The sequence below is a fragment of the Agelaius tricolor genome, unplaced genomic scaffold (genome assembly GCF_023055355.1).
Source record: "Agelaius tricolor isolate 1412-34295 unplaced genomic scaffold, bAgeTri1.0.p SCAF_10, whole genome shotgun sequence".
NCBI classification, from domain to species: domain Eukaryota; kingdom Metazoa; phylum Chordata; class Aves; order Passeriformes; family Icteridae; genus Agelaius; species Agelaius tricolor.
In genome coordinates, this window is record NW_027269270.1 from 26890482 (window position 1) to 26903132 (window position 12651).

Consider the following 12651-nt stretch of genomic DNA (forward strand, 5'->3'; position numbering starts at 1 on the left):
CCAATTAAACTGCAGTTACCTGTAGATAACCACCCTAAAACTCACCACTTGCCAGCCCTCCTGCATTGCATCAGTGCTCACACAAAGTATAGCCTACATCTCCTTCCACACTTCCATTGTGTGCAGCTGAGGACAGCTAATTTGCACATCACCACCTTCCTCTGATGTCCTTTGAACAACTGCATCCCAGAGAGTGGAAAACAGCACTTCTGTGCTCCCACCTTGCATGGTGCCACACTCAGAGCAAATGGGAGCACAGGACACAAGTGCCACTTCCCTTCTTCCACACACACTGGTCACTTCCCACTGTGCCTGCACCTACCCATCCTCCCCAGTCATAGCATCAAAATAGAGAAATTTATCTCTCTTGCAATGAAATGAGCATCACAGGTCAGACCTTCCAGCACAGGGATACTGGATGCCAGCCAAAGCAGACCTGCAGGGAATCTCCAGGGCAAGGGGGGAAGGCTCACAGCCAGCTCACAGCAGGAGGCAGCTGGTAAGACTTCTGTCATACCATGGTCCAGCAGCTCAAACCTAAATTAACCTCATGAGAAGTATCTTAAAAAACCCAGACTGATAAGTATATGCTGCTCACACAGTTGTTTTTTTTTTTACACAGTTTTCTTTTTTAAATTACAAAAATTTAAGATTTGTTGAAAAAACCATGAGAAATAAAAGCACATTTATAATATTTTTTTCTCTGTGGAAGTTCAGAAGTACTAACAACTACTGAAAACAGCAGAAAGAGCAGCTGACAAGCAAGCAGCCTTAATTTTGTGCTGCTTCTCATCCTGTGACTTCCACACCTCACCAAAGCTCTTACACATGGTGGGCTCACTGTCCTCCTCCCAAGAGATCTCTGAAAGCCTGAATCCACAGGATGCCAGAGATCAGCCTGGTCAGACTCTGCAGTTACTTCTTCACAACTTTAACAAGCATTGTGTGATAACAAGACAATACTGACATCCAGTATTTTAATATCATTCTCAAAATTACTGCCTCTTCTCAGCTGAAAGCAAACAAAGTTATATCCCTCACTACTGAGGTGCAGTATTGAACTGCTCCATTAAACTCTCTGTATTTCTCCAGTTTGCATTGCTCTGACACACAACCACTGCAGACCACAGTATCTGCCTGAACCTGCACTTGTGATAAAAAAACTGCTGGCACTTATGTGTAATCTTGGCATGGCTGATACATGTCTAGCTGTCCATTAACATTATCCTCTATTTCATCCAGCTAAAGAGGTACAGGACCAAGGAGCCAACATCCAGCTAAGGCCTAAGAACAAGGGTCACTCTACACAAAAATCCATACCATTGCCATAGCAACTCCTGTGCGCTCTGAGTAACCATGACAACACTGCTGCTTCCTATCAAGAGATTCTTTTGGCAATGTCCAATCATCACCATGTCAAATTTTCAATAGTTACGGTACCTTGAACAGATCTCTCTTTAAAAAGCCTCTGTATCTGTGACTAACTTCAGAGAGACAAATAACAAAACAGTTTCCAAATTAAATCACTGTAAAAGTACATCCTCTAACTTATCTCTCATGACACAAGAGTAGCTATTGCAAAGTGGAAGATACATTGTGAGCCATGGAAAAAGCTCCAAATGATGTGTCACTTTCAAATAGCACCAAGTGAAACAGAATTACATGTAAGCTTCAGTTCTTCAAAAGTGAGATCAGTCTCATTTCAAACAAGCAAAATGTTCTCACCGATGCAACTTGCCACCATAGAAGGGCTTGGTATGAAAGTTAATGCTTGCAGAATACCCAGTTTTTGCACAGTTAATGTTGACTTTTCCTCCCAGCTCTACCCAAGGAACAGTTAAAATTGAGCGGGCATATGCACAGGGCAGAGAGAAGGTGTATTCTTCCCCATGCTCCAGGAGATGTAAGACACCTGTGTGAAGAAATACAAGAATCTATAAACCAGTACCATTTCAGAAAAGGCCAAACAAGTTGTTGAAACAAATAGTCAATATTACATCTGGCTACTTTTCTTCCTAGCCCCTCATACAAAAAAAGAAAATTAAAAAACTCATACAAGACTGACATTGATTACTTTCTAGATACAAACATTTTTTACTAACATATTACTAACTTGACTATTGTGCATTTAAGTCTCTTTTGGGAAAAAACATTTATCTCAATAATACTGTTCCATAAAGTACAATCCCATGGTATGCACCTACTTTTCAGTAGTGCATATAAGGGCTGGCTACTCTCTTATGATGGCTTTGGAGCACAGCAAGACTTACACTGACAAAAGGAAATAACAAAAGAACTCTCTGAACTGCAGATCATGAGGAAGGCTAATACTCCTGCTTTCCCTTTCTATAATACACCTTACCCAATCTGAAGGCAGGAAGCAGAGACAATTCTCCTTACTGCACCTCTCTGCCAAGATAAACCAACTCCTTCCTGACAGCAACCTTTGCAATAAATGCCAAGAATCTCATTAAATACTACAATTTTTCTTTGTGTTTAAAGATTAGTGGATTTGATTCCTATAAAGAAACTAAAAGCATAAGATCTCCCTCTTACCCTTACAAGGAAACAGACAACATCTAACTGCTGCCTGCCCCAGCCCACACCTCTGAAGCACAGTACCTCGGGTGTCTAGCATCAGCACAAACAACATGGGAAATCCTGAAAAAAGTTCTGATTTGATAAAGAGATATCAACTTCAGAAATTATCTGTACACCCAAAGATGTGCCTTTCACATACCCTGGCATTCCCTTGGTCATTCCCTTGTCCAGAGTGTAATTTATATGCAAGTGCCTGGAATCCCTAGGTACTGGCCAAAATATACATAGAGGAGTGGGAGAGGCTGTCTCATCTTGTTCAGTAAATACTAATAACTAAAGGAAAATTACAATTTGAAGGCAGTTACCTTTCTCTGTCCCTAAAGGATCCAATTTTTCTAGTTAAAGAAAATCAAAATGTGCACAGAAATATTAAGTGCAATACACAGAAATGCAACAACACTTCTATCTATTAAACGTCTGATGCAAATTAATTTACAAATCATAAGTATCAGTTTACATCGCACTAACTGACCTTTGGCTTAAAAGGCAATATTTTATTTCCAAATATAATCCTGATTTTTGGCAAAGCATAAACCATTTTCTCCTCCCATATGAAAATTTGCTGTATACAGTGACAACTTGTATCTTTTGAAAATAACATCAAATTTGCTATCAAATTTCCCATCAAATTTGATATTTTACCAAACAAAATTGTTAAAATTTTATTTAACAATACTAACATTGTTAACAAATTTGTATTTTAACAACCCACTAAAATGAACAAAGGGCAGAATTTACACTTACCCTCGCCAACCATTGTCACTCCTATGGACATTCCTAGGAATTTACTTTTTGTCCAGACGTGGGCGTTGACACACATGTTCCTCTCCACACACTCAGCATAAAACCCTGAGACAGGGGGATGGTGGGACACTTGCTCAGCCACGAATTTCACCGTGTAACAGTCCGGCTCCGCTTGCCCTTCCGCATCTTTGGGCAGAGTGACTTGCTCCGAGGGGGAGTGAGCGGAGGAGCTGGTGCCAGCATCGGTGGCCACGCTGCTCTTGGGCAATCTCCAGGAGCAGTGGAAGGTCTCCCCGATGATGGGGTTGTAGGGCTTCTTGGCGATGGCTCCCTTGCGGCCCTCGTGGAAGGAGGTGAGGTAATACTCCACGAAGCGGATCATCCTCTCCTCGGGGCCGCTGCCGTTCGTGATGGCCACAAAGAGATCGGGGTGCGACATGAAGTCCGCGTACATCTCCAGCAACGAGCGCTTCTCTAGAATGAATGTGGGAAGAACCACCTGAAAGTGAAAGAAAAGCCATAAGCCAAAAGCCTCTGGTAAGGAAAACAAGAGACAGGTGTTTTGTAAGAGAAGGCCTTGGCGGGAGGATGCTGTCCTGCTTGGGACACCACAATTTCAGAGTGCACTTTCTTGTTCCTCTTGTAAGATGCAAGCGAAATACAGTGATCTGAAGTTCCAGAAAAGCAATTTACAAGGAGAGAAAAAAGCCCAGTGAGTACAAGTGGTACTAAAGAGGTTGAAAGGAACTGAGCATCAGGTAAAAATACCCAAAAACATGCAAGAGCTGCAAAGAGATGATGTGTCCCATATACCTGTGAAAGAGAAAACAAGCACGAAAGAACTCAAAGAAGGTTCAGAGCAGAATTTAGGAAAGGTATGGTCTAATGGAGAGGAAAGCTGGGATGCTATGCCAGCTCTGGAGAGCTTGCAGAATCTCCCTCCACACAGCAACTAGACAAGCATCCATGAGAAGCAGCATAGGAAGGGTTGATCCTGTGCCTCTGACCAGAGGTACCTTATACTTTCAGAGTTACATTCAACCCTGTCCTTCCTGAGCCAAGGGCAACCCCCTAGGGTGAAAGGCTGTGGATATCATCAGTGTTTTCCTTCTCTGCAGTAGGAACAAGCCTCACGTAGCTAAACTTACATAACTAACTGTTGCAAACAGCAACACAGAGTATCTCAACCATGGGATCAAGACAATCCATTGAAATCAGATTTAAATCTATTTAAATCTCTTTTTCAAAGAGAAAAAGCACAGACATAAGACTTAATAGACATTGAAGTTAAACTGAATACACTCGCCATGTTGTTGCAACGCTAACCTTGAGTATTAAGTGGCTTTTCACTTCAGGACCCTGATACTGAGTTAAGTACAATTTTAACAACTTCATTACCTGTTTTGAAGTCAGGTTTGTCCACTTCAGTGTTTGCCTCTGAAATACACACAATTCTCCCTACACAGCCAAAAGTCACAACTGGGAGACAGGCTTGACAATTTATTTCAACTAAGAGCAAAGGATACCCTAAATCCAATCTTCAATGTAAGTGATAGAGTGACTTCATCATATCCTCGTTAAGCAGCAGGGGTTTATGTCTGACTCATAGACAGCAGGGTCTATTCAAACCATCTTTTCATTTTCCCTCCCGAGTTGTGCAACATAAGCTGCACAATACAAGTGTTTCTAGGGGCTATGTAGCTAGTGCTTAAAAAACATAGGTTTAAAAAAACCCCAATAATCCATAACTCCAAAATAGAGTGTTTTCCTTATTCCATGCTACTGTAAAATCCTTTTTTTAATTTCAAAGTGCCTAGTGCTTATGGCAAGAAATCTTTACAAGAATGAATTGAACATAAACTGGTAGCAGCCTGATTTTCCCAGATTTGCTGCCCAAGTTGTCTAACAGCACCTGAGTGTTAATTTTTCCAAGCTGCTTGCTTTTGAGATCTGCACTCAAGTGTTAAATCCAATTCCCTCCAGCATAACTTTGTTCTTGCCTGCTTGTGAGCAAACACAGAAATGAGAATAGGAAAGAGGCTTAAACAGACATCCAAAGATAGATAAGGGGGAACCAAAAGAAAACTTCTTTTCAGAACGAGCATGGACACAGGTGTAGGGTTATACAAGTTGTGTCAAAAAGCATTATCAAGATAGAAAAGAGATCATGGAAAGAAAGCAGAAAGAAAAATATGAGAAGGCTGAAGAAAACAGCATGAAAAGACTAAGGTTCAAACACTGGAAAGACGACAGGCCATTCCAGGAAAGGCAACAGAAGCACAGTAGAAAACACAAAGAGAAGGTAATAAAAAAGACAGAGTCAGCACATTTCACCTAAACCTGTCTCCATCTGGGACATCAGATCTTGCAACCTGATGTTGCTACTGGCCATAACTTCATATTGAACTCAATACTGCTCAATACAGGAGTTGAGTTTTAAATGATGCCTCACTTTTACTGCAGCCAATTCTCACACTTCAGTTACTTACTCTTGTTAAGTCCATGCCAAGTTTCAGCTGAGACAAAAGATGCAAGATCACGCTGCGCTGCTCTTCCACTGCTCCTAGGTCATCTTCCTTATCATCACAGATATCCTCCAGCTCCTCATCTGGATTTATTTCTTCAGGTTCCTGGAATAAAAGCCATAAACTTTGCTCAAAGATGGAACTGACCAGACAGTATTCAAAAAGGACTTCATATTGTGTTTAACTGTCTATGTATGAAAAAAGGCTAAATAAACCCCTGCAGAGAGCTACACAATGGAATCTACTCCCAAGATAAACAGCTGAAGAATTTGAATGGATATGAAGATAACTCAATGCAGATTCCATCTGGAGGATTCAGGCTCAGATTTCTCACCCTCTCTCATATGGGTCATGGAAAAAAAGGAAAAAGCTTAAAAGAAATTCCTGTAAGTTTTGTGAGTTCACAGAATGTCATGCATGTAACACATACACAGAAACAGCAAACCAAAAGCTAGCAGCAATTCCAACCACCTCAATAACCCCCTCCACCTCCACACTACCTCAGCCTTTCCAGTGTTGCCCTCACTACTCCAAGGGCTGTATCAGACTGTAGTTCTGAGTTCCCTGACTACCATCATGCCTGGCATCTGCAAGCTGTGCTGCACAAGCATTACCATGTTGCAGTGAGGGCAAATATGTAACAGTGAAAGAAAAAGTAACTTTTTAAAAGTAGCATCAATAAAATAACAAAACTCCAGGCATACACACACACACTGCAGGTGCCCCGTCTGTGTAACTAAAGCAGGCAGATTAGAAATAATATCTGCACTGTTTTAACAACCCCCACAGCACAAGCAGACAGTCAAACACTTCAGGCAGGAGGGATGCTGGCACTGCTAGGGCTCTGAGCTGCATCCTCCTGGGACAAACAGCTGGAGGGAGGCAAATGCAGAGGGGAGAGGCACTGAATGCCACGGGAAGGCAGCAATTTGCCTTCGCCTAAGCAAAGCCTTTGTCCTGGAGCAGCTGCCCTGGCTCAAGGCAGATTTATCAACGCCCAACCACCAAAACCAGGGGGCCAAGCCTTCACACAGGACTCAAATCCTGATGACAAGTGCAGTATCACACAGGTGACTCCTTTCCAAGAATGCTATGCTGCTCTGCTCTCAGAAATAAGGGAGTTGAAAATACCGACAGGGAATGATAACACCTGCCATACCTCAGATACATTAAGTACTCAAACTGTGACTGCCTTAATTACTGAAAGGAAGGAATTAAGTGATTTAGTTGAAAGCTCCTAGTTTTGTTTCATCTGTTCTTTTTTTAACTTAATAGAAACTACTCTGACCCATTTAAAAATCTATAAACTATAGCAATTGAAAAAAATCCTTTCCATTTCAATTTTGCTTTAAGACAGCCCAGTGCTATTGCAGAGATATAAAACAGCACATTATCTTTTCACAGTTACACAGTCTCAGCCAAACAACTGTGTGAAACCAACTAGCATAAAGAGGATGTAATTATGATTTTCTAGCTTAGTTAGGAAAACATGCTCTTCTTCATAATCCCTGCTGGTTTTTTACTTCACTGTTTTGCAATTCAAATCCATTTTGTCAGTTATAATGATACAGACTGTAGCTGAAAATGATACAGACTGTAACTGTATTTCAAATGCACTAAGCCACCCTGCAGTCAAATGATCAGAGTTGCTCAGATTAAGAAAAACAGATGCAACAAGACCTAGAAAAGAAAGGGAAGTGTAATAGCTGAAGACCAGCAATTTTGTCTTTTGTCTGCTTAGGCAGTTCTTCTTGGGCCTATTTTGAGAGTGTCACAAATTTTATTTAGGCAGTATTCCCTTGCATTTTATCTAAAACAAGTAAATAAAGAAGTGCAAAAACCCTATTTCATTGCCTTGCATTACCACCCCGATTGGCTCCCTCCACTTGACAACAAGTTACATAAAGCAGCAAAAATCTGTTGAATAAACAAGGTAGAGAGTTTCACTTACTGCAACTGTCCTCACTCCTCCTCCTACACAACTAACCCTAAGTATGAGAATGACTGTCATTAAATCACTTCCACATAATATGATTGAAACATTTACAGGTATTCCTCCAAATAATTCCCCGCAGAAATGGGATGTCACATTACCTTACCCTTGTTAGCTGGCAGGGCTCTGCAATGGACTGCTCTTCTCTGACAGATGCTGGCTTGTTTATCTCTGCTGGGAAATTCTGAGCTGCTCCATTTTTGAAGTGGTTTGCCAGGGAGATCTTCGGTTCCAACCAACTGATTGTCGTTCCTGAGGCAAAGGAAAGTTTGCGCTGAAGCTTGCTCATCGTTTGCAAGGTCAGTAAACAGCAGTTTCCAACAAAAGAACTATTTCTTGTGGAATAAGCCAAAAGCAGCCAATTCCTCCTGCAGCCAATGCCTCCAGCAGCCACGAAACAAAGGTGGTGCAATGAGACACCACCTTCAGTGATCATTAGCACAAACACTGGGATTGGCGAGCTGTAATACATGCAACTTGGACTGGAGAAACTAGTTGGTGTCATGAAAGGCGTAATCAGACACTACAGGAGGAGCCTAGTATCATGGGAATGTTAAGCAGCCCTTACACTTCTCTTTAGCTGGTACCAAAATTAAAAACAGCTTTCCACTTATCAGCTTCTAAAACCCAGCTCTGATCTAGACTAAAAAGACCCAAAGGAGAAGTTTTGTTGCCACTGTTTTCTCTGGAGAGGGTGCTTGTCTTTTTTCAGCTGCAGAGAAGGCAGGCACACACTGCTGAATAAATAATAGCTGTCAAAAAAAAAAAAAAAGAGAAAAAACAAACCTGCAGGGCTTGGAAAGCTATTACCCACCTGATGATTCCAGCATCTCTAGTTACTCTCAGTTAATTTATCAGAACAGGTCGGGTTCCTCATTAATAATACAAATGTTCCATTCTTTTTCAAAGGGCAATAAATGTACAGGTGATTCCAATCGGTTTTTACTGAAGAATACACAAACTGACAAACCATCTTGGCTGGGTTGCAAACACAGAAATTATCAGGAAACCTGAATTTTACCACCAGATAGCAGTTCCCTGTGCTATACTAAGACACCTATATTAAGGTGTCTGTTGTCTCTTCCCATATGATACACAATCCTTTACTTCCAGACCCCTGTTACCTGCAACTAGGTCACATCCTCAACCAAAACAGGCAGAGTAAGTTTAATTCAGATAAACAGCAGCATTTCCACCAGGAAAATACAGGGGAAAAGTCCAGCTTTGCTGTTTGAGACAAGACAATTTTTCCACAGGCAGGTAGCTTATTTTCATCATCCGTTGCTCATTAATCCACTACATCACAAGAAACAAGAATTCCTGACCACACCAAATGAAAGCTATTTAAAGAGAAGTTTCAAAGTCAAAAAATAAGGTGCTCAAAATGCTGCTATCACACCTTTTTGAAAAAGTTTTACTTGTCTTAAAAACCTCTCCATGACATCTGCTTTCTAAGCTGTAGCTTTCAACATGCTAATCTCTAACTGCATGTTCTAGGCTGCATTTCATCCACACTCTCTGCCTCTGTATTAGCATGAATTTACCCAACAGCCTCCCTTTAATATTTTCTATCAGCTACACCTAAAATAACCTTATTTATTACATTTTCTGTTTATTTTTTTGCTGTTAAAAGGGTATTTTTGAAAGATTTGAGCTACTACCTGTGTCTTTATCCTTGTGAATGGACAAGATATCACCTTAAGACTTCTCTTCCACTGGAACAGCATATACAAATCTGCTCTCAGCTGTTTTGCATAGGCACAAGCCATTCTCCTTACTTGTGACATCCTCCTCCCATACAGTCTTCACCAATTTCTTTTCAAACAGTTGTCAGCACTTCCTCTCTGGCACAGTGCAGACCTCTTGAGTTTTCACTTCCTACATTTTTCTTCAAGAGTTGCAAATTGTTGCTGCACAAAAGCTAATAGGTGGAACTTCCTTGTTCTTCTTTAAGTTTGTGATTCAGAACACACTTTGATGTGTTGGGGCAGTATTTTCAGTCTTCTGATTGCTTTATTTTTTTCTTTGTTTGTTGGGGGGTTTGTTGTCATCTAATAATCTATAGCAAACCGGCACTCTTACAATATTTCCAGTCCTTGGTTTTTAAGCCTGGCTCCACCAGTTGAACTAGAAGTATCCCTCTTTAGTCAAGAGGAGAAATCTAAGCTAAATGGATTTAAAAATATATAATTTTTAAAAGTTCTTGGCAACCCTTGAAAGGAACACATGTATTACAGTGTCTTGAGAAAGGCCACAGCAGGGGGGAGATGGAAGGCTGCAGAAAGACACACGCATTCTTTTAATGGTCTCTTTTTAACTCTGGCCCCAGTAATGCATCATCCAATCTGCTGATCCTCTCTTCTCCATCCATCTCCCCAGGATATCACTGGAAATCTTCAAGATTTGGACATGTTCAAGCAGTATTTTTAGATTCAGCTATAACAGGCAGATACTAGCTGAATAGCAGCCAGTGAATTAAAGCTTTTCCCTGCAAGGTTTAAAAAATTAAAAACCTACATCACTTGTCAAAAAATCCCCAAACCAAAATTATCTTCTTAAATTATTACAGTCGTGCTCATTGGACCCTACTTATGTCCCCAGATACAAGTCAAAAAACCATTTTAGTAGTGCATATGTGAAAATGCCAAAGCAAAAATACTTCTGATGTGCATCTCCCACAGTTATGCATCAACAGTGAAAAAATTTACAGAGAATAGAAGAGTTCTTTCAGCATAACTTCAGAGTTCAGACAAATATCTCAAGAGTTGCCATCCAGTTTTTTGGGTTTAAAATGAAACTTTGAACTGAAATACAGCAAAAAATTTAAATCAATCTATTCACATATTCTCTTTTAATGCCTCTGGTGACTTCAGAATCACAAACACTTTTTATATAGTTTTAATACTTCTGTGTAACATTTTTTTCATCTTGGAAGCTAGATTAATGATAGCTCAGAAATAATATGCTGAGGCAAAGCAGGCACCACAAACATGAGAGGAATATGGAACAGATAAGGGGAGAGCCAATTTATGTGTGTCCTTTGTTACATACTTACTATATCTACTGATCTGTTGTGCAAGAGAAGCATTTGAAAATCCTACAAACCTCACAAAAAGCCACAAAGTAAACACATGAAAAAAGGCAATAAGATGGAGAAGAATTTACAAACAACCACAACCACATTCAATTCCATACACAGCACATGAATCAGGTACAACAATTCCACTAAGCTCTTACTTGCATTGAAGTGATCAACTGTGCAGACATGGCAACATATTTGTCTGCTGCCTATGAATGCACATATTCCACACTCATGAGCAGTAGGGTTTAGGGGGTATTTGTTTGTTTGTTGAGGTAATTAGTTGTTTATTAGAAGATATCTTCTATTTTCCCCAACCTTTAAGCAATTTTCATTTACTTATGTGTCCATTCTGGCCTTAGAATAGAATACAACACTTGTCCTTAGACCATGGTTTAGACTAAGGTAGTAACTCAAAACAAGAATACTGATATTTAAACAGTATTAGTAAAAATCAGTGCAAATTTAGAGTTTTGTATTTTAATGTTTAACTGGAAATGGAAGTTACACACATGTAAATACTAATAATAGTTATTTGGTGTGCAAAAAAAGAACTAAAAAAGCATGACATTTGGCAGAGATGTAGTGGACACTATGTCCCAGAATCTGCAATGCCATAAAATTCCCCCTCCACTACTACAATTATATCCCAAGAGCAGCCTTCCTGTTGGGATGCCTTATGTAGTTTATTCTGTTGTGAGATGTTGTACAACAATTACATAGTTACATCTATGTAGCTGCTGCCACAGACTTCCTGGCTGAATAAATGATTTAAAAATATATATTCAACATGCACAGAGTTCCAACCAACACAAGCTGGGGTCTAGAAAAATTCACAAGAAACCAGATAGTCAGCAGTTTCCTTTGCTCATGTGTTAGTGGAATGAACATTTCTGCAAGGAAGGGATTTGTATTTGCTCCAGAGTTCTGTTCTCTGTGAGCACCTATACCCACCTGCTGGTAAGGAGCCCTTTTGCTGAGAAGCATGCTGTAACTGGAGAATATGGAAACAGTCATTTAAGCAGTTCATGGTTGCCATGGAAGTTGCTTTGAGCATCAATAGGTCTTGATCCAAGGATGTAAGGTGACCGGAGGCAGGAAGGCATTCTATGCTCCTGATCAAGTCTCTCTGCTGGCCCTCAGCCTGAGACATCATCTGTCAAACAAAACAGTCACTTATCAGGTGGTAGAAGTGTTGTGTGATACCTGCTCAGCTGTGCACACAGTGGATCTCAAACGGTTTTGGGACAATAATAAAACTACAAGGTAACAGATATATGTAAAATTAACTGTACTTCACAAAATACATGGCACTTCATTAACAAGCAAAAGAATATCAAAGTGACTTTAAAAAGAAAGGCCAAGATGAATTTGAACAAGACACTTGTTGCAGTAAATATCAAACACTTTCATGCCTAGTTGATAGGGATGGGGGTGACAGGGGAATTGCAGGATTACAAATATATGGAAAATATGAAAGCTAAAATCCTAAGGCATCACCCACATGCACTCTGTGTGAGAAGTTATAAGCTCCATGCTCTGCACAGCCTGGAATAGGAACTACTGTCTATGGGTACCAAAGACTTTTTTCACTCCCTGCAATCAGAGGTGCAGAACTTTAACAGAGAAGACCTGTATTCCTCATTTTGGCTCAAACCATAGAGGATCTTCATTTATTGCCTGCACTGACACCACACTGATTATCACCA

The 12651-nt window shown here is 40.3% G+C and overlaps 1 protein-coding gene across 2 annotated transcripts in view; it reads right to left on the reverse strand.

Moving 5' to 3' along the window:
* OSBPL11 (oxysterol binding protein like 11) overlaps positions 1–12651 on the reverse strand; it is a 39168-nt gene that overhangs the window by 5101 nt on the left and 21416 nt on the right. For both annotated transcript variants that reach the window (XM_071435328.1, XM_071435327.1), the window contains exons 6-10: positions 11897–12098; positions 7970–8115; positions 5835–5975; positions 3346–3844; positions 1726–1912 (exon numbers count right to left, since the gene is read on the reverse strand). In XM_071435328.1, the coding sequence (XP_071291429.1) occupies positions 1726–1912; positions 3346–3844; positions 5835–5975; positions 7970–8115; positions 11897–12098 (1175 nt within the window). The remainder of the gene's footprint in view (positions 1–1725; positions 1913–3345; positions 3845–5834; positions 5976–7969; positions 8116–11896; positions 12099–12651) is intronic.